Source organism: Pezoporus wallicus, unplaced genomic scaffold, assembly GCF_028554395.1.
Source record: "Pezoporus wallicus isolate ANWC-B61680 ecotype Strahan unplaced genomic scaffold, APGP_CSIRO_Pwel_v1 contig_7506, whole genome shotgun sequence".
In the NCBI taxonomy this organism is placed as follows: Eukaryota; Metazoa; Chordata; class Aves; order Psittaciformes; family Psittacidae; genus Pezoporus; species Pezoporus wallicus.
Genome location: NW_026637546.1, coordinates 1,997,607 through 2,022,248, shown reverse-complemented (window position 1 = coordinate 2,022,248; position 24,642 = coordinate 1,997,607). Strand labels below are relative to the sequence as shown.

Below are 24,642 nucleotides of genomic sequence, written 5' to 3'. Positions count from 1 at the left end.
CTCTGAAGAGCAGCAACAACTGGTATCAAATTATCCACTGACAAAAGCTGCCCACAATTCTAGCTGCTATGGCTACAAATAAAAAAATCTTATCTAAGAAGTCCGAGTTCTTATTGGTATAATCTTTCTAATGAAAAAACACTCACTAATCATTCCAGTTTTTAAAAACATGACCCCATGGGTAAGACTTTCATTAAACTGTGGAATAAATCTATTGAGAAGTCTCATTCTCAGTATCTTTGAGGACAGAAATAACTCTCCAGAAAGCAGAAATAATAGAAATAAATAAATTTACTGCCACATTTGCAGACCATACGTTCTCTCTATCATAGGCTTGGAAGGATAGAACAGAAAGTCATGTCCTTTATTATGCTGAAAGGAACTCAACCTTTGACAGAGAAACAGTTCCTCCATGTTTGGGCTTTGTTGGTTTTTGTTTTGAACTCTGAATAAAGAACTGCACTCTTTGTTGTGTATATAGTTATACAATACTTGCATGGTTACTGAAGAACTAACAAATATTGTTAAAGGTGGTAAGGTTGTACTACCTTCAACTTCATTAATAAAATACTCAGAATCAAACTTGATTGATAACATGTATGCAGTTATTTATTTATCTCTTATGTACACCTACTCACCCAAGCTGTGTGTAATTGCTTGCTGATTTGGCTAGTTTTGCCATTGACCTTGAATATGCCTCTTCTATTGTAGCTCTGTCAAAGAAAAACATTAAAAGCATAATCAAAATTTTGAAGATATTTGAAGACAGATAAATATGTATCATAAAGGTGCAAAACAAAGGACTTTTTACTTAATGACCCCTCAAAAACTATATACAAAATCAGAAGTATATTAAAATAAAAAGAAATCTAAGAACCCAGTGATAAAATATTGCAGGGAACAGAAACAAGTAAAACCCAGGAACTCAAGACTTGAAAAAGATGATTCCTTCCTTCCTATACTCTTTGCTCTTCCTCTCTGCCTTTAACACTATTTAGTAACAGTCAGAATAAAGTGACATAACAATTAACTGCCTAGCACTGTTTAAACACCAGAGATACACAGAACAACAAAATCAAATACATTTGTAACTAAAACATTTACATAAACAAACAATTTAAATAAACAAACTGAATGGTTTTTTGTTTACTAAAGTTCTTTGCATAAAGGTATTTGAGTCTGTAAAACTGAAATTAACATGCAGTATAAAATACTGTGTTCTACTGTTTATATTAATTTTTAAAGAGGGTTGTCTCAATACATTCCAATCTATTCTGGAAAACCTCTTCCTCCATAAAGTTTTATGATATTTTCCTGCACTCAAACCCACAATTTTACTTGTCTCTTTGCAGATTCAAAATCCAAAGATCAGCATATATGTCTTCCTTAGAACCTCTGCTGGGGCAAGCACCACGGAATAGCAGTCACACACAAAGTGCTACAGGAGTGACTCCCTGCAAGTTCTTCCCCCATCAATCTTGCTTATTCTGCTATTGCTGAAGTAAAGACACACACTTTTTTAATTTTCTATCCTTAATCAACATTCAATATGTAGTGTCAACTTAGATTTAGAAGCATCCTGGATTTGAACGAATACTGTAATTGCTTTTTCCTGAAAATGCAAAAGCTTGCAGCAGTTTCTTTCCTGCTATGCAATTACTCTATTTGAGGGAAAAAGAGAGAGGAAAAGAAAGGGAGATTAAGAATTCATGCCTTTCTCAAGTTCTAACTTGACCACTTATGGCTAAGGCAGGAGTTTTTATTTTTCCTTCACAGCAACATTTTGCAACCAAAAAGAGTTTTCTCATGAAAATATGAAACAAAGCAGCAGTAGTCACCTGAAGCAGAAGGAGATGTATTTAAACCTACTGAAATTTGAAAATAACTATCCAGTCAGTTGGACAATCAACTTGGAGATTAAACTGTAAAATGCAGCAACTGAATTACATTTTAAAGGTCATCTACAAATAACTGTGAAGTTATTTGCCACAAAAAAGTCAATTAACTTTATCCTCCTTCTATATTTGTATATATTTTAATAATAAGTTCAAGTTTCCAAGATTTGGAATTCTTGCTCACTACATAGGAACTCACATATATGCACAGACACCCAGAAGACACAGTGATTTTTTTTAATTATTATGATGAAAAATGTATTTTGGTTAATTATCAGTAACTTCTATCAATGTGTTCTACATTTCAAAGGTCTGTGCTTCGCCATCCCCCATTTAGTTAAATGGCACTATATATGCATTGACAGTTTCTTCTGATCAAGGACATTCTTTCTATGACACTTTCAGAGGAGTGGTGCGGAAAAACATTTGAAAAACCTGTGGAGAAAAGCCAACACAATACCTATTAACTTCCCACCTGTGAAGAGTGGTTTCTTACACGTAAAGAATTGTTTGCGTGTATTTAACACCTCAAAGTAGTTGACAGTATTAAGACACTAACTTCCCAGTATTTAAATAAATATAACAATAAAAGGGGGCAGCCCAGACTTCTTATATTTTCTATAGCTGTTAAAAAAACAAACCTACATGCTTTATCAAGAACATAACAAAGATACCTATCTTACAGCAGATAACATGCTCCATTCAAGACTTACCAATACTGAGCAGATTGTCTGCCACAAAATTCACTCTTTCAGACAACATATTTCTGAACCACAGACGCAACCGTCTCAGTTCTTTTAGTACTTGACCATTAAGAGATACTCAAAATGAAAAGTGAAACAACACTGTTGAAAATTGAATTGGTATCAACTAAATGGACACAGCCAAGAAGGAAAACTTCTGCTCCTTCTAAGGATATCCAGTTGGAACCGCAGATATACTATAGAAATAATATATTATTACAAACACATTTCAAACTTTTTTTTTTTAGATGGAAAATTCTGCAATTTCAGACGGTTCTTACAGAAGATTTGAAAGAAAAATATTTAAAAAAATTCTCAGGCTGACTATAATAAAGTTTTCCCACATTCTATGCAGTTTTTCTGTTTTCATTACTATTTCTAAGGCTGGAGAAAAGAGAACAATAGACTTTTCCCCAAATAGGCTGCACACAACCAAAACACTACTCTCAACACTGCAAGTGACAGAGACTGGCTTCATACAGACATGTGTCTTTTGTGCCCTATGCAATCTGCACATCCAGATACACTCCACCACCTTCCCTTTCTCTCTCAGATTGCTCCACAAAAAAAAAAAACAGATTCTGTGCCTTGTCTGGAGATCCAGCAATCCTGACCAACCAGGTGACTACTGTCAAACAGTACATAAAAGATTGAGCACTCTAACTTGTTGAAAGTATTATCACCCACTCAGACCTGTCTCTACCTATCCAGCAGTTTTCAGTTTTCACTCAGGGCAAGCCACTTTTAAGGAACAACACTGAAGCCTTGTCAAATAAATTAAAATTTAGCACCAAGAGTCTAGTGAATTTCAGTCTGTTAATGAGAAATGAAATTTTCCACATATTTTACCAAAAATGCTGTTAAAAGGCTGCATCTATCTTTGGCACATCCTATTCGTGCACAAGAACAGAAAAGAAATTTCTTGATCTCTCACTGAGGATAACGTGCCCATATGGATCCTCATGTCTTTAGTCTTGAGTATCTTTCGTCTTAAATGTTATTTAAACTTGTTTAGCTGGTGAAAAATAAAGGTCTCATTTACAAACCACTAGAATTACTTAGCAGAAACTTCAGCTAAAACACTTTTAATATGTGGGGAAAGGTCTAAATATTTTATATATTGATTGCAAAGGCACATCTCATTTAAAATTTCATTTGGAAAAAATTACAGAGTGAAAAAAACCTAGAATACCACATTATTTTTTGCTAGGAATTTTGTGTAGAATTAACTGTTAAGTTTTATTTATTCACTATAATCAAGCAAAGAATCCAAGCCAGATATAGCATCATAATGTGCTCTCTGGAATCAGGAATTCTTGAAACACAAAATTCCTTGTGTTGTGTAGTCCTTCTAACAGAAGACTGTCCATCACACATGCACTCGAACTCACCTGTTTCTGGCTTAGTTGAAAGATTTGTCATTTTCTCCAATTCACTTTGAAACTGTGCAAATGTCAGTGCAACAGAGTACCTGTTGTGGTTGTTAAATTTTGTGGAAACTTAAAATAAACTCTCTTAAGATCTATTTGAGACCAAAACTAAAATTTGATGAAAAATTCCAGGAAAAAAAAGCTGGTTTGTGGGACAGCTTTTACTGCAAGAAACCTTCACTGAAATAGGTCTTCAATCAGTCTCTTGCAAGACCTCTCCTTGTGTCATCTGGTGAGAGTAACTGAATTAAGACAAAATTCTGAAGCAGACATACAACTGATTTTGTCCAGAATGAAAATTGTTTTGTTCAATGTAGCAGCAAGAGCAGTCTTCTTCCACAAAACAACTAAACCCAGCACTAAGTCATCTGTTTTGGAAGTTGTGACATTTGCAGATTTTGGTTCTGTCTTTTCAATCCCATAGAGAAGAACTTGTATTATTTTCTGCATATTATTTTCTTGTCCCTGTGTATCACTCCTTTTTCTTTCAAAAACGTAGTTTCTCATCATCTTACAGTATAATTTTTAAGATCATACTAGCACTTGCTAACACCTTTATTTTACATCTACAGACAGAAACTGCTAAAAAGCCTGCTAAAGTCTGCCTCTTTGAATTACAGCTTTTCTTCCAAACATGAAGAAAACTTGGGATTCATTTAAATAAAGTGTTGGACACCTATGTGACAATTCTAGGCTTTTACTTGGTTTTTAATTCAAACCTGAAAAATCAGAAGTTTGTTATTAATTGATCCGTAAGAGTCACTGTTCAGTTCAAAGTGAATGTAATAAACCTACATATTCTTATAGGATGTAAGACATATTTTAAAATGCTCATTGATTTTTATGTATTTTGCATGTTACTGCTAAATATGATAATAAACTTAGATAAAAAACAAAACCAGCATATTAAAGAGCCAAGATTACCAAGGATGAATGCTCACCTTTCTCTTATAAAGTCTGCTAAGTCTTTTGTTGACAAATGTCCATGTTTCATGTTGTGATAGAGGACATCAAAGCCATTGTTCCTTTCCCCCTAAAGATAAATAAAAAGGAAGTATAACTAAGAAACACAACATGCCAAAGCAATTACAAAACAAAATATAGAAGCTATGCACTTCAATAATTGATCAACTTATATGACCTGAGTGATTTCTAATGCTTCACCACTTTACCAGATGCCATTAGTTCACTTCAATCCTCTATATGTAAAACAAAATAAAACCATCTCAGCAGCTACCACTACCCTTTCAGTGACAACTCTTCTACTACATATTTCTAGGCTATATTCAAACCCATTTCTTTTTTAGATTTCTACAGTTCTTGTATTCTTCAACTTCCCATGTTATTTAACACATACTAAATATTGTACTCTCTCTTCATTCTGTCATATCTTTCATTATTTTCCATCAATTAGTATTCATACTTTGAGATCACTGGATATCCCACTTCCCCAGTTCCTCACACTTCATGTATCATCTTCTGTTTTTCGAAAATTGGTCAAAAAAAAAAACAAAACAGAAAACCCAACAACAAAAACCCCCCAAAATAATCTCATCCTTCTCACAAGTATCTTCCCTTTGTGCATTCTTGAGGCCAGTTTTAAAACAAGTATTTTTCAGTAAGGTGTGCCTCACCATTAAAACGGAGACATTGCCCTCATCACTGATAAATTCAGCCATCTTATCACCTCTGGCACTGTGGTGAACTTCTTCCAGGCATAAGAAACCAACAATAGAAATTAAAGGAAAGCAAGGCATGGCACAGCACACAGCACTGCTCCTAGAAAAGTCTTCCTGTCAAGCTATCCATTTCCCTCCACCTAGCTGCTACAAAAAACACAGAAGCATGCCCTCAGGAAAACTGCATGCATGTTCAGAGTACAAGGGAAAGAAGAGGGAATAGGATAGAATAGTTCAGTGGAAGGAACCTACAATGGTCATCTAGTCCGACTGCCTGACCACCTCAGGGCAGACCAAAAGTTAAAGCATGTTGTTAAGGGCATTGTCCAAATGCCCATTAAACGCTTGACAGGCTTTAGGCATCAACCACCTCTCTAGGAAGCCTGTTCCAGTGTTTGATCATCTTCCTGGTAAACAAATGCTCCCTAATGTGCAGCCTAAACTTCCTCCTGCCACTGGATCTCAGGAGAACAGCTCAGCACCTCTCTCCACTTGCCCTCCGCAGGAAACTGCAAAGAGCAATGAGGTTACCCCTCAGCCTCCCTTCTCCAAACTAGACAAGATCAGAGCCCTCAGCCATTCCTCACAGAACATATCTTCCAGCCCTTTCACCAGCTTTGTTGCCTTCCTCTGGATGCACGCAAGGACCTTCACATACTTCTTAAAATCCTGGACTTCTCACAGGAGCAGTTCTACACCTCCAGTGAGAGAAGCCTGAGAATTTGCTCACACACCCCTCGAAGTATTTCTGTCCTTTCTTTTCCAGAAAAATTTGTGCAGCCATGAGGTGTACCTGATTAGAGAAATTATACAGCTGAAAAATAAAGCTGTATAAGAAAGGCAAATAAGAACAAAGATCGGTGATCCAGATCACTATGAGGACACAAACAGCTGCATTGCTTAGCAGAAGAGCTGGGAGCAAAGAGCAGGCGGCAGGCAGTGATATGCCAGTTTATTTAAGTGGAAGCAGCCATGGGTGGACAGAAGAACTTCGTAGGAGCCACAGTAGCAGGCACACTTCTTTGAAGTGTTAACAGCACTAGATAATACAACAGCCAATAATACAGCAAGTTGCCTTAAAAGGCACCATGCACAGACACATGAATTTACAAATAACAGATAATGGAAGGCAATCTGATTCACATTACTAGCCAAGATTAATCGTTTTACTTCTTTCAAGCATCAGGGAACACAAACCCAAACAAGCAAAAAGAAAAAACACCTATAAAATCACAGTTCCTAAGGCTGCAGCAAATTCTAACCTGAAAAAGTTCATCAAAATGCAGATCAGTTTGGCATAAATGCAATTACAGAAAGGTCTCCTAAAACTACAAGCAGAACTAAATTGAATACATGAAAGTACAGCAAACTAAGAGGACCGCCTACTGAACAAATCTTTTATAAATTAGAAAAATAGAAGGATAAGAACACCAATTAGTAAGAAATGTAATTTTTTTTTAATGTTGTCTTACACTTTCAAGAACCAGTTTAAACAGTTTAATTCCCATCTATTTTTCCTTGTAGTCTGAAACCCACAATAATTTTACCCATTGGTGCACTAATAAGTAGCTTATTATCTTCCTGTATTTATTCCGTATAAAACCTGAATGCCACCACATTACAAAAACACCAGGATAATCTGTAATTAAGACTTCACTAATATTTTCAATAAGAATACTGAATGAAAAAAAAGTTCCTATTTAACTACTCCAAAGTTCTTACAGTACCGAAATTTGGAGATAAACATTTACAAGTATTAGGTTCTTCTTCCAGATAACTAATAGAACTCTCCTTTAAGAAATGTTCTTTCCCTTCAGGTGCTTCTTCTAGCTAAATCAACACATCTATCAAAATGTGCTGAACACAGATTGCTTCTGAACTTTTCATAATGGGAGCTTTAATGAGGACTTTTCTATACCAGAGCTCCATAAATTTCCTGTCACTTTAGAAACACAGGAAGAGCAGCATAGCATGACCCAGCCTCTGGCTGCTGCCTTCCTGATAGCTGATAATCTGTCAGAAATGTAACTTTGCAGACCTTTGGAGAATGAAATGAGCCAGAACAACGAATTCCCATTGTGACCTTGTTCCCTATCTGTAACTGAAGGTTACTGAAAATGAACTAGAAAACTTAAATTAAGTGGAAAAATTAATCAGCCCTACTCTTCTTCCTGACTTCACACTGAATAGCAGAAAGCACAACAGAAAAACAGAACAAATACTTTTCTCAATTAAAAAAAAGTCCCCTGAAAGCCACATCTTTTATACATTTTCAGTAGTTATCAGAGGCTAAGAGGCTATGTAAGAAAAATATTTAGGTTTAAGCAAAACAGCAAGTCCAAAGCAGGCTCTGAGATTGGAGGGCCTATATGGTTTAAGCCTGGCAGAAGTAAAAGGCATTTTTTCACTTGTGAATATATTGTCAAATGTAGCTTCTCTTACCAATATCAGGGTCTACCTATAAGAACAAATATCTAGACTTCAAAACCGTTCAATAATTTACATGATCAAGAGTTCTGATGATTAACCTGATTTGAATTCTATAAATTATGTTATTTTCTACTTGTGTTTGGATACGTATGTATATTCATGTCAAATTAAGTACGAAATCTCAGTGCAGAGAGCAGACGTTTTTCTTCTTAGGAAAGCTGTATGTTCTGTCCACAACCCCTTCATTCAATAGTTACGTTCCTGAAGAGTAGCTCAAAAAGTTCATGTAATAAGCTCCAAAGTTAAGGCTCTGTATTTAGGATAAACACAGAAATGTATGCTGCGGCTAAGAGAAAAAGTAGCTCAATTTACAAAATAAGTATGTATTCTCTTATATACACATAGGCCATCAACACTATTTTATTTGTGTTTTGATTGCTTTTCCTCTACACTGCCCCTCCCCCACACATTGTATAAAATTCTATACATGGAAATTGTGTGTCAAGCCAATTTTTCTTCATGAAGTGTTTTTACCTGCTCCTTCCTGGTGGCAACAGTAACAACTGGGATCACTAAAAGCCCAGTACCAGCCCACTCAAAAACAAATAAATGCTGCATGTGGCAGAGGGAATTGGTAAGACCTTCCACTCCAATTCAGAAGCACTGCTATGACAGATAGTGAAGTCAGATGCAGATTCTTCTAGAAGTTGCATCTTTGAGAAAGTGGAACCTCTGTTGTGATGCGTAACATCAGGTTCTATGCAAAAGACTTCCAGGTAAGCGTGAAAGGCTATTATGAATGTCATTTTGCAGGTAAAACACTGTTAAGGATGATCCTGTTACCACTCCACAGAAAAAACCTGTAAAACTGTGCAGGAGAACGCGAAACATAAGTGGTCACGTCTCCAGATAGGCTCAATTTAATTACTTAAGTTCATTAGCAGTTTTCTCCTTTTGCCCTAAAGCTAACAAAACTCTCTCTTCAGAAGCTGGTGTTCTTGCTGAGTTTTCCCATTTTGTACTGCCATAAGAGAGATATTTTGTCTATGACCCTGACAGCAAGTCATAAGAGGAAACAGGACTTCAAATACAAGTAAACACTTCACTAAATAACCCTATAGTGAGGCATTACTGGCCAACCTTGAATACAAAATAAAATCACAGAAAGCATGGGCAGACAGTCCATTTCCCTTCATAAGAACTAACTGCAATGATCTCCTCATGGAAATGAAAGTAACAATGTCAGCAAATGTGAAGTCAGAATTCAGCATTTCCATGACTTGTGCATAACAGGAAGCAGATTACAGGAACCCTGTTTCATTGAGCTACTTAACAGACCTTGAAAAATCTTAAAAATAAATTTGTGTGTTGTATATAGAGATGATTCTGAATTTAAAGGCTACATTTGGTAAAGTAGCAACTTCCAGGCAATCAGAAGGAGGACGTACTTCCCATGTTTCTGCCAAAATGTATGAGTGCCAGCTCTGTCACTTTGAACTAAAACCATTCAAAATTTGTGTCTAATAGTGTAAAAAGTGAATAGCCTCTATTATAGCAGTGCCTTTTTACCCAGTATAAACAAATGTTTCTCAATTTTAAAGTGATTCTAAAGTTCCCATTATTGGTCAGATATGTACTACTTGTTTCAAGAGCATTAGAAGCAAGAAAAGGACAGCTGCAAATACTGTTTTCACAGCAAAATTAAGTATATGACACAATAAAAGGCACACGCAGATCTTAATACATTCTTGTTTTGGTCAAATGTTTAAGTTTGATGAAAGAAGTTTGATGTTGTCTAAATTCAGCAAGTAAAGAAACATTGACAATAAGTGAATTACTGGTATTTCAAACTATGCTTTTAGAATACGTATTAGCAGTGGTTAAGCATGCACAAGCATTCCTTCAACCCTTTAAACATGACCATATCACCTACCAAACCACAACTTTTTCTCCAGGAAACAGGCAGACGTATATTCAAACTGAAGTATTTGGAAGTGGTACTGCAACTTAATCACAGGGTTTCTTTTTAATTATAAGAAAATTTAGGTTCCTAATTTACTTCAAATTGTCATAAAATGAAAACTGGAAAATCTCCAAATTAAATTTCCAAATCCTAGTTAAACCTCAGAACTGCCTTTGGCAAACATGATATATCAATGAAATATGACCAACACCCCTCCCATCTGGTTAGATAAATGCTAAATAGAAAAGCCTAGAAAATAATAAATGTGGGAGATCAAATTGCTTAAATTTTTTGCATAAGAATAGAAAAAAACTGTATCCTTTGCCTCTTGTTTTGGTCAGGTCCAGAGAAGTTGTCCTATAGCTAGTTTTACCCTTTAATTACTGTTGCAGCAATATGCCAGGTAATAACTGTAGACAATCCATCAAGGTGAGCCAGGGGAGCACAATTTCCTCATACAGGTAAGATTCAGTATTGTTCAGCAACTGCAAGATTTATGCAGCTTGAAAGATACCCTATTTTAACAATTAATGCACAGATATTAGTGCAACAGAACAAGAAGAGACTGTTCATTCCTGCAACTCTAAAAATGTAAGTTCCAAATATTAACCAAAACAAATCCTCACAAACTTAGGAAGATGTGCACTCTTCATTATGGCTTGTCCATCTGTACTGTCAACATCTTTTCATTCACTCAAGAGAATAGCACTTTAAAGAAATGAAGCACTAGGAATTCTCCTAAATCCAGGGATGCTGGTCATCGTTTAAGCCCAGCTGCTAACTTAGCACCACACAACCACTTGCTCACCCCTTTCTTCCCTTCAACCTTCCCACCTCCCACCTCCAGGCAGGATGAGGAGGAGAATCGAAAGAATGTAAACCCCATGGGTTGAGATAAGAACAGCCCAGTAACTGAAGTATAATATAAAACCACTACTATTAATAATAATGATAAGGGAAATAACAAGGGGAGAGATATAAAACTAAAAGGTGAAAGGAATAAAAAAATCAAACACAAGCACAATACAATTTCCCCACCTATCAACTGATACCAGCAGCGAACTGGGCCTTCCGGGTGACACTCCCATTTATATACTGGGCATGATGCGCTGTGGTATGGAACACTCCTTTGGCTAGTTTGGGTCAGGTGTCCTGTGTCTGCTGCCTCCTGGCTTAACATGTCCCTCCTTACTGGCAGAGCATGAGAGACTGAAAAGTTCTTGATCAGGGTAAGCATTGCCTAGCAACAACTAAAATATTGGTGTGTTACCAGCACTGTTCTCAGACTAAAGCTGAAACACAGCACTGCACCAGCTACTAGGAAGGAGAAAAATTACGGTTACAGGTGAAACCAAGACAGATGTATAAACTCATTTTCAATGCTCTGAAAAACATTCTTTGTACTGCTGTTCTGTAATGCAGTTTCAAATAAACAGCATGTGCTTCATCCATTCCACTTAGGCAATTATTTAATTTTATGGGCCCATACCCATGAAAGTACTTCTGTGATTAATATTATATTGTTATATTTTTGAAAGCTAGCTATTACTAAATTTCAATTTCCGTGTGTCTGAAAGAGCTACTGAATATTGAGAGTATTGAAACATGGGAAAATACAGTCACCTAATGTTTACACAGTATCTTCTTCAGTACTGGAAGTTTTGCAATTTTTGAACACAAAAGAATGCAGCAATTTCAATTTCCTTCTTCCAGCTTCAATAAATTAAACAAATATCAGCTCCAGGAAAGCTGTACATATATGAAGGGCACATATTTTCCTCTATGTCTAGATAATTAAAAATATTTTTTGAACATAAAGATGGAAAGTCGCCAACTCATGCTAGATGCACACAGGCACAGGGAGGAGATTAAATAAATACTGCACAACAGCTCCCAGAAACTGAACATCCACCTCTATGCCAAGCAGAAAAATAGCACTTTGTAAACATGAATGGAACTCCAGATGGATGCTTGACAAGTCTCAGTGTCACTCATACCATGTAAGTGCATAACACAATACGTCTTACACTTACTAGAGAAAGCCTTTCACAAAACTAATATTATTAATCCTAGATATCACCAGCCTTTACATGTTACAAAAGCTCATGAAAAGACTGGCTGTGAGGAGGATTCCTATCTCAAAAGCTGTAACACAAGCAATTAAAAAGATAAAATAAGAGGAATTCACCAAGCAAATTTAAACACATATTTTTATACGCCAGGACTACCAGAGTTACCAAGCACAGGATTACACAGAGACCAGCTCCAGCTAGACATGAAATTTCCAATAGTTTAATCAAATTAATTTAAAACACTCAATGAGTTAATGCTGACTGGCTTAGAAGGGGCTATTTTTTGTTCACTTGACATAGTTTTAACAGACTTGCAATGAACAAATGTATTACCTGCACCAGTCAGTGCTCCCTTTCAATTGCATCACTGTTTTGATGTAGCACATACATAGCAGCAAGCACCCAATGTTTTATGACAACATCCTAAGTAGGAGTTAGGAATGTTTGGCCACCTGACTTGACAGCCTAAAACTCAGCCACAAGAATCAAAGCCATTTATAGGCTGTGCTACTAATTCACAATTTTTGATACCACAAAAAATTAACTGTATTCTACCAACTTTGAAAATTACCCCTCTGGATTGCTGTGCTCTATTAGCAGGCCTCTACCGTTTTAAAGCAACAGAAAAAAAATTTTGAGTGACAGGTCTCTGTACTTCAAATTTACAAATCCTGAAATCAGTCTTGTTTGTGACCTCTTACAAGCAGCCAACAAATGGCAGGTCCATAAAGCATCTAGATTCCTTACATCTAACAACAACGACAACAAACTGCAACTACTAATACACTTCTAAAAGCAGTAAAAGATGAAGGTCTCATTGTAAGCTTGAAGTATAAGCTTGAAGACTATTACAACAAAGAAGCTAAGATTTGTCTTGTTTACACACTTTTGTGAAGTCCTTAAGCCCCAATAGTGTGCAAGAAATTGATACACATTCACATGTCACTCCCCTCTTCTAAAGAAATCCGTTAAGTCTTTCAAGTTTTGGATGTCTTATCAATTACAGCAAATAATCAAACCAAGGGAGCATCTTAGAGCTCAAGATACAGACTTCCATTTCCAATGCACAATTTCAGAGGCAAATTGGTGGAAGCATGTACCTCAAATTATTCACTATTAGTTATGCTTTGGAATAATTTTCACATCATAGAAAGTATGAGCATCCCATCCCACAGGTGATAAATATATTATGACTGATGTTATGTAGAAGGGCAAGGCAAAAATCAAGAAATAGAAGATAATTATTCCAAAGTTTCACACAATATTGCCTTTCTTTCTCCTTATGGACTTCTTTTCATTATTTTTAGTTATTATGCATTCAATACGTTTTAACAGCAATCTTCTGACTTCCATATTAACTTTTTCTCAGAAAAGTCTTTGAATTCAGTTGTGGCAGTTGAATAAAAACCTTCAGTTCTGCTTTAATCTTTAGGATTAATTTCCATTTTATTTTTATGAAAGATAAAAAAATTCCATATATTAATTTAATAGTGATCTCCCACCCTGGGACTTCAAATTAAGTGGATCTCTATGCCAAAAGAGCAAATCTAATATCTTGTTTCATTAGCTTTTAATATTGTTGAAAGCAAAACTCAGTCAAAATTAAACACAACGCTGCAAACAGAACATGAAACCCGGCTTGAGCTATGCTTTAAAGTCAAGAATAGTACGCTGTATTCACGAAATTAGTTTTCCTGAAGCATTAAGGACAACTGTTGCTTCCATTTTGTTTCAGGCTCAACAAATACCCATGTTGGTGTTTCACCTATTGGTAGAGATGCACGCTGAAGCTTAAATACGCAAAGAAATAGCAACACTGTAAACAGCCCGATGATTACAAGAACGCTTACTTTAACGTGTCAGACAAGCTACAGTAACAATGAAAACAAGTTGTCATTCCACGTCAGTGTTAATAATAATCCAAATCCGCATTTTCTATTTTCTCCATATATCTCTGCCCACTGGAAAAACATCTCTGTGTGCAGAAATGATTGACAGACTGTGTTTCTAAAGCAGACTGTAACGCCTGTTGTTTCCCTAGCTGGCTCCAGTTCAGGCTGTACCTTCTGACATACAGACAAGCCCACCGGTACAAAAGCACAGAGCTCCGAGCCGCAGCTTGGAGTTTGCGTGATACCACTGTTAAGTTGCTACAGTCGATGCTGTTCCCCTAGACAACCGCATTGTTCGGGAGGCTTAACGGGGAGAGACCGGACCGCAGCCCAAGCCACATCTGCGCACCGCGCTGCTGCGAGGGCGAGACCCCGAGCATCCCCTGCCCGGCTCCTCGCGGCCCCCGCCGGCCCTCCCCCGCGCACACCGAGCACCGGAGCTGGGCCCGGCCAGGGCCAGGGGGCGGCGGTCCCCCCGCGCGAGCTACTCGGGGGAGGTCAGCGCCGGCGCAGACAGGTACCCCGCTTCACCCACGGGTCAACCCACCCGAAGCGAGCCCTGGCGGCCACCGCTCCCCGCCGCACGCCCCGCGGCAAGGCCCCGGCCCAGGCCCGGGGGTGGCGTAAGAGCCGAGGCTGCTCCCGCAGGCGGACACCCCAGCTGCACCAAACCGAGCAGTGCCCTGCCCGTTCCACCCGCGGCGGAACATCCCGCAGCGCTTCCCTACCCAGAAGCTCTCCACGAAGTACGCCATCATCAGCCCGCAGCCGGTGAGCCCGGCCCAGCCCCGGCCGCCGCAGGCGCGGAAACGCGACGGAGGAAAGGGGCGCCTCCGCGGCGCGCCGCCCTTCCCGTGACGGGGCAGCCGCCGCCTTCTACACGGGACCGCCACCCGCGGCTCGCGCCTGCGCACAACCGCCGCCGGGCCCCAGCCGCCTGCGCAGGCGCACGGCGTGTGTGTGCGCGTGTGAACGCGTGTGTGAGCGCCCAAACACACACAAGCGCATGCGCATTGAGGCGCTGTGGTGGCGGCGCGGGCGGCGGGTGGTGTCCGGCGCCGCCGGCCCGCTGCGAAGGGCGGGGTGTGACCCGCTGAGGGGGGGACCCCGCGCTCTTGCAGGAGCACGGCCGTCGTTGGGCCAAGGACGTGTAGTAAAATCGTGTTCGGTGACCCGGGGTGCAGCAGAGCACAGGGGAGAGATTCGTGCTTTTGGAAGGGGCCAAGCGCCGTTCCAGCCAGGGTCGTTCAGAGCAGGTAGTCCTTCAGAACAGTCCTGCTGGGAGCCTTGTGGATAAACTGCATCGTATCCTCCCAGCTGCCTCCTCTCACAGGGCTTTACAGTCCCTGTGGCGTGCTCCTAAAAAAACGATGCTCTTCACCTGAAGCCAGAGAGCCTGGAGAAACTCTTTGCTTCAAGCGTTCCTCTTCAGTTGAAGTTCAGTTTCCAGACCCTCATTTGCTTGATGTATTAGCCTTTGGGATGATGCTGATGGCTGGACCAGAACACAGAGCTGCTCAAGTGCCGTCTATGGCCAGTTTGTACCTGACGTGCTGCTTTTCAGTGACAGGATCTCCATATACTCCTCATGGCAGAGTTGGCACCACTGGGCTCTTTCTGGGCTCCCCAAGAGTTCCTGTTCTACCTTGGTGGGATGATTTGTTGGCCAACACAGCACAGTAGTTAGGTTTTCATAATGGACTAAAACCAGAGGGCCAGGTTTCAGCAGTGATGTGAAGGACTGCAGCTTGTCATCCTTTGCAAACATGTGGTAAGCACTTTATCATGGCTTTGTCAGCACAAAGCTTTATCCAAGATACAAAAAGTAAGAAGCTGATGTTCTGTTCTGGATGTTCAAGGTCTTCCCTTCCCACTCATTGAAACCCTATCATTTCTGATTTGAAAAATCTTGCCTGCCTTAATACCAATGTCCTTTGGCCTTCATTCTCTAAGACACATAGGCATAGAGCAGAACACGGCATCGTGCAGCATAGGTACAGTTATATAGAAATCCACTTTGATAAGGATGATGATCAGGATCAGTAGCTGTGTTCTTAAGGCACACTGGAATTCCCCACAACAGAATTAACTTCTAAGGAGTGAACTTTAACTCCACATGCTGTCATAAAATGAGCACTACCAGCACCGAAGGACTGTTTTTAAACTTTCCTATCCTGCTTCATGGCAATCTTGTCTCTTACCCACCAAAGTAGCATATACTGCAAAATCCTTACCAAGGGCAGCTCTGTTAACCCATTCTTCTTTGGAAACTGGCCTTGGTAAGAAAATCCTAGATTACTGATCATCTTGTGCTGCTGGATATTATGTAATGAGCATGAATGAAGAATGAATCGGTCCATGCACTTTGCCAGTGCCATGGCAACATCAAGTCAGTGTTTCCACAGATTTTTAGTCATGTTTCTTGCATAATACCCAGCAGCAGCTTTTAGCAGATACCAGCACACAGCATCTCACGTTTTAATTTAAAATTCAGTGTAAGTACATGGAGTTGTGATGAGGAGGTGATTTTATATGCTGTGTCAATATTGAGCCAGTTTATTCTAGAAGCTGACATACTCTAAGCAACATTCACATGAGGTCTTGAGGTTATGGGACCAGCTATATACAGTAATTAAAGGCAGGGATTGAAGCTCAGTCATATTCAAAACAAATTGTTACACATATTAGGAAAGGAAGAGAGAACTGCATCCAGTGTGTAAACCTGTGTGTATGGGCATCTGTACCATGAATGCTGCGCACAGTGCTGGTACCCCTTATCTAAAACAAACACACAAACAAGAACCCCAAACAAACCCCCCAAAATCCCCAACATCCCCCCACCAAAAAAAAAAAACCAAACCAAATCCAGCACCCCAAACCAAACCAAAACCACAAACCAAACAAAACCCCAACAGCACAAAAAAGGCTCAACACCACCAATAAAAACCAAGCCCCTCAGAAGACTGAGATAAAAGCCACAAAAAAGAATCCAAGATGTAGGAACTAACAGCCTCCAAGTAAACCAGAATTCTTCAGCCTGGAAAGATGACTGAGAAAGAATATGAGGTAGCGAGCTCACAAGTAAGACTAGAAGAGGTGAGTTAAAAATGAAAAATACCTCCTAGCGAAAGCCCAAGCTGAGAATTCAGTCAAGCTAGAACAAAGGGGAAACTGGACAAATTTTCTAGGCTTCCCTAGAAATTGTTAAAGGATCACTAAATACAAAATCAATGGAATAGCACTCATTCTGGAAGCCCCTTGGTCTGCAAGTTAGTGAAGCCTGTGAGAATACTTTGCAATAGTATCATTTATATACTTTAAGCTTATCCTCTTTCTTGGGTATTGGCTGCCAAGGACAGGACACTGGGTTAGGTAGACTGTTTGTCTTAGTACAATTGTTCCATTGTTCTCCTGGTGCAATGGGGGTGAACAGAAAGGAACAGTATTTTGATAGCCATAACCTCACATTTAATCCTGTATAATAGAACAAGCATTACCATTGAATATTTTCTGCAGTGTTCATGGAAGACCCATGTAGTTTCTGGATTACTGATTTTTTTTTAGTGGAGAGTTAAGAAAAAGCAATTCCTCTCCTGTTTTCGTCATCTACATGGCTGTAGATGAAGAACCACAACAACAAACCTCACCAGAAGGGTTTGAAGAACTTAAGAGACTTTTTGGCCATTCAGGTTAACAGTTATATTTCACAAATATTATCCTAATTTTTGAAAAATTATGCCAATTGTCATTAGTGTGGGTTGCATACATGTGAAAGGAGTTATTCAGTTCAGGGTTTCCCTTTCAGAAAAGCGTTCCTGATTCCTCAGTGTATCCATCCTCCCATGTTTCCAGCTTCTGGTTTTATTAAGTGTTAATATTAACTGATTTTCAGCAGTCTTCAAAAGGGTGTTCTTTAAAAGTTAAGTTCTTTTAAAGAGTGTAGATCATCTGAGATGTGGTGTTATATACACTAAGTTGTTAACTTGACAAATATGAGGCTATATGTACACTAAGTTGTTGTGTGACAAATTTGAGGCTATATGTACACTGACAAATATGATGCTTATGCTATGAAATATATGTAGTCTACATTGTGCCTAGACTACAGGCATTAATATGATTGACAAATAAAGATTGTATATTTTATTTTTACTTGTAGTAGCTAAGTCAATTTTCCTTCTGTCTTAGACATTCAAAAATCTATTATGAACTCTAGGTAAAGCACTTGATACATGAGCCTACAACTCAATACACTAAATATTTTAAGGTGAACAAAAGAATAAAGAATCCAAATAATTGCCAAAAAGAATTTAGATAATGACATTACTTAATGTTATAATGAACTGCCAAAAAGCCAGTTGATATTTAAAGCTCTTAATTAATTAAACTTGAGTAAGAAACTGATTCAAGTAAGATAGATAATTTAACATTGCACTTTATTTTTAAAGAGAACCTAAAGAAGCAAATGGAGGTGGGGCCATTTTATACACCATATATGTATTTCATATATCGGATTGAGGATGTCGTGGAAAATGCATTTTCTTTCTTTACTGTCCTTGTTAAACTAACTACCCAAAGAAGCTTGATTGGTAAACAGGAATTTTTACTGCCAGTTGAGGTATGTTCTGAAGATTATGAGCACCAAAAGGAAATTAAAAAATCCAGAGTTTTTTACAAATGGGGATGAGGAAAAGGAAGATAAGTGAATTGTTAGCAAAGTCCCTTTCAAGAGTTGTTTAACTTTGGTATGTAGTCAGGTTACTTTTTAGGATTTAAAGCATATTTTAAAAAGCATTATGTTCTAACCAAGCAATTGTACGTGAACACATCCAGGCATTACCCAGAAGTTTAATAATTTACTTGCTCATGACCTACACGTTACCTTCATGACTGGACATTTATTGCAGCCTTTTTGTACAAAAAGTGTAATGAACTCCTACAGACAGAAGTTGAAGCTATAATAGTTTAGGAGAAAGATATATTTGAGTAGGAGAAAGAGATTATGAAATTAGCAGTAAATGCAGCTAGCTTGAAATATGTATTCAAAGGGTACTGACAGTTCTCCATCACAATCTTAAGGCAGGCTAAGCACTTTTTTTAAGTATATGTAAAAACTCAAATTGTCTGACAAGACAACACTGTTGAGATTATGGACTACATTATATATGTCTTACTTATTTTGGATTTATATTTATATAAATGGATTTATAATTATATATGGACTACGTTATATATATATCTTCTGGGTAGGATGGATGTTTCTAAAGTCTTCTCTGAGTTTTAGATAAGCAAAAATACTTGTGCAGAGAGTTACAGGTAGCCATATTTATTGCAGTAATAGATCAGCTGATTTTTTTTCAACTTGGTGCAATACTTCATCAAAGTTCTGTCAAAGTTAGTGATGATTTCTGTGTTCTGTTGAAGATTGACAGCAATTTTTAATGACAATTTTCAAAATCCCTGGAACAATGTATGCCATTAGGCTGCTTTATCTGACTCACTATATATTTAAACGCACAATTCTACTGATCTAGTCACCAAGCTATATTGCATCCCATTCGTTACTTTGGTTACTTGAATTATGAACCCAACAGGATTGTTTCACAATGAGTCACTTGGAGCCAGTACTCCACCTTTATTACTTTTCTGCTGTGTTGCTTCCAAAAGTATGTTTTGTCAAATTAGCCTTCAATCATATAGAAGGATTAAAAAGCATTGATGAACATTAGTAACTACAAACTGGAATACTTTAATGGCTGTAGTTTGCATTTTGACTTTTGCTAGTCACACTCCAGGCCTATGAGAAAAATCCTGGGAGATTTCTAATATATTCAGAAGTTGCATTACTATAGAAACACTATACTGAGTACAGTATAGTGGAATAAATGGCACTTGTGTTCTTAATTAAATCAAATACAACTTATAATTTACTATACTAACAAAGAAGTGCAAAGGTTTGAGAATAAATTTCTGAAAGACAGTAAATGAAGTAACAAAAAAGAGGTATTAGTCTGCACAGATTTATTTAGCTGCCTAGGCAAGAAGCAGCTGTTTGAAATTATTTGATTATACAGGTACTTAATTAGGATTGCATATTAAAAATCAGAATGGCAGTATGAACAGAATGGGCAGTGAATGGTTTGCATTGGGGCAGAAGTCATGCTATAATATATATAATTCTTACCTTTGATTCTTCACTGCATCCGTATATAGATTAGGTTGTGCTTACTAATGGCAGTCACCAGCTTGAGTGGCTGGAAGAAAGTCGTGAACTTCATAATGTCCTTATCACCTTGATAAAAGTCTTAAAGCCTAAGTGCTTACGAAGATACGCAAACTTGTATTAGTAGCAATATAGAGGGCTTCCTGTCTTCACACACATTGATTAACATCTTGTTATTTATGCCAAATTTGAAATTAAGATACTGAGATTCAGGTGTTTTTTTTGGAGAGAGAAAAAAAAAAGAAAAAAGAAAGTAGAAACCTGCCTATGGTTCTTAATCAGACAAACTAAAATATTAAGTTGTTACATTAGACAGTTCTTTGCCCAACAGAGTTGGGCCGTGTTAATCACTGCCATTTTATGGACTGAGAAACAGACAGATGAGTGAATGCTTGCAACAAAAAAGAGTTTCGGCCTAAGGTTCCAGCTAGCTTCCATCTCATTTTGGCCCAAAGGTGACAACAGTTTTGGTGCTTAATAAGGAGAATGGGGATAAGTAAAAATAAAATTAGGTAAATCTTCCTATGGGACAATACTGAGAAAAGGATGCAACTATCTTACTCACTTATGCTAAGGTCTGTAAAGAATTATAGAAAATGAATACTTGAATTCTTACTTTTTCATGTGATTAATCTGTTCTTCCAAAGTATTTACTACCGCTAGAAGGAAAATGTGCACGTATATACATGCTTAGGGTTAGTTGGGACATGGTTCCAAAATATTTATTTGAGCATGTACATTTCAGAATGAAAAATATATATGTAAGACAATGACTATCAATTTGTTAAGGAGAAAAAAACCCATCACCATGTAAGAGGACTCAAAATTTCTTTTTGAGATAATGACAAAGTTGAAGGAAGACACTGAAAGATGCCTTGGGTCAAGATGCAATTGTGGGAAGAAAAACATCACCTCAGAATTTAGTTTTAAAACAATTTGCTTTTTTTTTGTTTTTTTGTTGCTGTTGTTAGTGTCAAAAGCCATCCATCTTTTTATGGTCTCATTCACTATGTTACATTTTTCAATTACATTTCAATGTAACAATGGAATCCTTCAGTTTCAATACCTACAAGCCACCCCTAACCAAACCCATGTGAATGTAAAACTGAAAGATATTCCGAGAAAACTGCAGATTAAATATGCTATACATGTAAGTGCATTCCTTGACAGTCATTTCAAGGTCTGGCAAATTAACATCATTTCTCATTGCACACAGTGCTTTACCAGAGAAACAAAACTCTATTTGGCATTTGGGTTAAGCACAGGGGGTGCAGAGAGAAATCATAGAAAAATTTAAAATATTGATATCAATTATATTAATACTGCAGTAGTTACACACCCAAATTAACTTGTACGCTGTTAACACAGGGAAAGACTTTACGTTCCCCTGTATGTTTAATAAAGGAAATGTATGACTATCTGTTTTACCAAGAGGCAATAAGAAAAGTTAAACTGGGTAAAACTGTCGGCATAAAATGTTGTATTTGACATGTTTTATTTCCATATTTTAAATATAAATTAAGGTTCAATAAAAATGATTTATACCTGAAGCTACAAAATAAATACCTAAATTTTCACTTTTCTAATTCAAATGAAAGTCTGGCAAAAAAGAATTGCTGTCACAAAAGCCCCCTTAAAAACTATGTTTCAAAAAGGAATTCCTTATATGCCATCGCTTCATAGAATCATAGAATAGTTAGGGTTGGAAAGGACCTGAAGATCATCACGTTCCAACCCCCCTGCCATGGGCAGGGACACATCACACCAAAACATGTCACCCAAGGCTCTGCCCAACCCAGCTTTGAACACTGCCAGGGATGGAGCATTTACCACTTCTTTGGGCAACCCATTCCAGTGCCTCACCACCCTTAAAGAACTTCTTCCTTATATCTCACCTGAACTTCCCTTGCTTAAGTTTAAACCTTTTACCCCTTGTCCTATCACTACAGTCCCTAATGAAGTGTCCCTCTCCAGCATCCCTATAGGCCCCCTTCAGATACTGGAAGGCTGCTATGAGGTCTCCACGCAGCCTTCTCTTCTCCAAGCTGAACAGCCCCAACCTCCTCAGCCTGTCTTCATACAGGAGGTGCTCCAGTTCCCTGATCATCCTCGTGGCCCTCCTCTGGACTTGTTCCAACAGTTCCATGTCCTTTTTATGTTGAGGACACCAGAACTGCACACAATACTCCAGGTGAGGTCTCACGAGAGCAGAGTAGAGGGGCAGGATCACCTCCTTCGACCTGCTGGTCGCGCTCCTTTTGATGCAGCCCAGGATACGGTTGGCTTTCTGGGCTGCGAGCGCACACTGAAGCCAGCTCTTGTTCATTTTCTCATCGACCAACACCCCCAAGTCCTTCTCCGCAGGGCTGCTCTGAATCTCTTCTCTGCCCAACCTGTAGCTGTGCCTGGGACTGTCCTGACCCAAGTGCAGGACCTTGCACTTACATGTATGTGCAGCATAACTGCGTCTGCTTTCCCGTGGGCCAAGGGGACAAAGAAGGTGTGCTCAAGGAGAATGGGAAGTAACAATGTAGCAAGAAATGGTAGCAGAGAAACACGTTCATGTATCTGGTTAAAAAGAGTTGCTTAAGCAAAGAAGCATGGACACTAATGCGACTGGCTGAAAGGGCACATGATCCATTGGCTGGAGACACACATGGTGTGCTATGGAGAAGGATCATTGTTTTGTGATGGAAAAGTACTGAAGGAGCTAACCGCTACTAACCACTAGGCAGAGTACTATAAAAGCCTGTAAGCTCACTCAGTAAACGTCTTTAGTTGCACCACAGCTGGATTCCGTGCCTCATACGCCACGCTTTCCTTCAAAAGTGGACTGAGTATTGGAAACAACATCACTTTAAGCCTGCTGTTACTAACATTTGGGTGTCTTTTGGTATATACTGCACATATACAAACCAAGGATAAATACCTCTGAAAGAAATGCACTTTACATATTTATTTATGTAACAGTATATTTCATTGCAAGTCATTCTGGGATAACAAAAGCTACTAAAATCTACTCTTGACATATACGAAATATTTTATACAATATTCCTACTGAAATACTTCTTCATTTGTCTTTAAATTAGATGTATTTTTTTAATTAAAGAAATAGCATAACCCATTTTGAAAGTACAGGGCTTTGCTCTTTTGCAATCTGACCACAAACTTAGTCACTAACATTCATTTCACTTATTCAAGATGCTCAGACTCAAAATTAGAGGCCATAGCTTAAGATCAGTCCATAAGCTGATAGCTGGAGACTTGAACAAAACATTGGACAGCAAGATGTTCTATCCTCAGTATCCCACAGGACTGGCGAGGGCTAGTGGAAGGAAAATAAAATGTAACCCCATGCCCTCCCACACAGCCGCTGGTACACTCAGCCAACAGGAGCTCTCCTGCTAATCAACTTGGTCTCTACACACCTGCACTGCTGTTAACAGATATCCCATAGCCTTCTTCCCTTTCCAGAGGCAGAAATCAAAGTCCTTCATTAAGCAGAGTTTCAGCTGAGTATGCAGCAATTAATTTTTCTATCTATTTTATTAACATGTAATTATAAAGATGCATTTTAATGAATTTAATAATTGCACTATGGAAGCTGTGCTAGACACTTGCGATTGTCTGAATTGTCTACATGCTACTGACCAACTGCTAAATATTGGAACTGAACATAAAATGTTCCAATCAACATGGGTGGATTTTGCCTAGAGAGCTACTACTGTTAGTTTCATACTTCCATTTGAGAGACTTGTGTATCAGAAAGTTATATAAATGAAGGACAGATCCTTAAATAGTTTGTATTATCACAGTCCCATAAAAGCTAGATAAAATTAGACTAAGACCACTTCAAGTTTTGGTGCAAAGTTTTGAATAATTTTAGTTTATTTCCAGTTAGCTCCTTTTTTAAGTCACATTATTGATAGCACAAACAATAACTCCCTTCCCCTCCCATCCCCCTAATTTGGTCAGACTTAGCAAACATCAGCTGTTTGAAACAAAAATACAGTCAATACAGCATGTCGCAATAGTAAAGCAGTTACCAGTTATCACCCAACACTCCTATTTATACATCAATCTGCCAGCATAAAGCATCTAAACTGAACTGACTTCCTTAACTTATCCAAAGACAACTTTATTTTAGGTCAAATATAAATCCTTATGCAAGAGACTCCAGAACTTTCATGCGTGAACCAGAAGAGTGTGCTACTGGGTTGGGCAAAAACCATAAATTTAATATGAAAATTTAATCTCTCATTAAAAATTGGAATGCAACATCTATATTTAAACAACTTTATTAACATAGTCAAGC

At 38.3% G+C, this 24,642-nt stretch overlaps 1 protein-coding gene across 1 annotated transcript in view; it reads right to left on the bottom strand.

Moving 5' to 3' along the window:
- FCHO2 (FCH and mu domain containing endocytic adaptor 2) overlaps positions 1-15,024 on the bottom strand; it is an 85,523-nt gene extending 70,499 nt beyond the window's left edge. The window contains exons 1-3 of the mRNA XM_057406116.1: positions 14,833-15,024; positions 5,010-5,101; positions 639-713 (exon numbers count right to left, since the gene is read on the bottom strand). Of these exons, the coding sequence (XP_057262099.1) occupies positions 639-713; positions 5,010-5,101; positions 14,833-14,862 (197 nt within the window). The 5' untranslated portion in view covers positions 14,863-15,024. The remainder of the gene's footprint in view (positions 1-638; positions 714-5,009; positions 5,102-14,832) is intronic.
- Between the last annotated feature and the right edge of the window lie 9,618 nt (positions 15,025-24,642).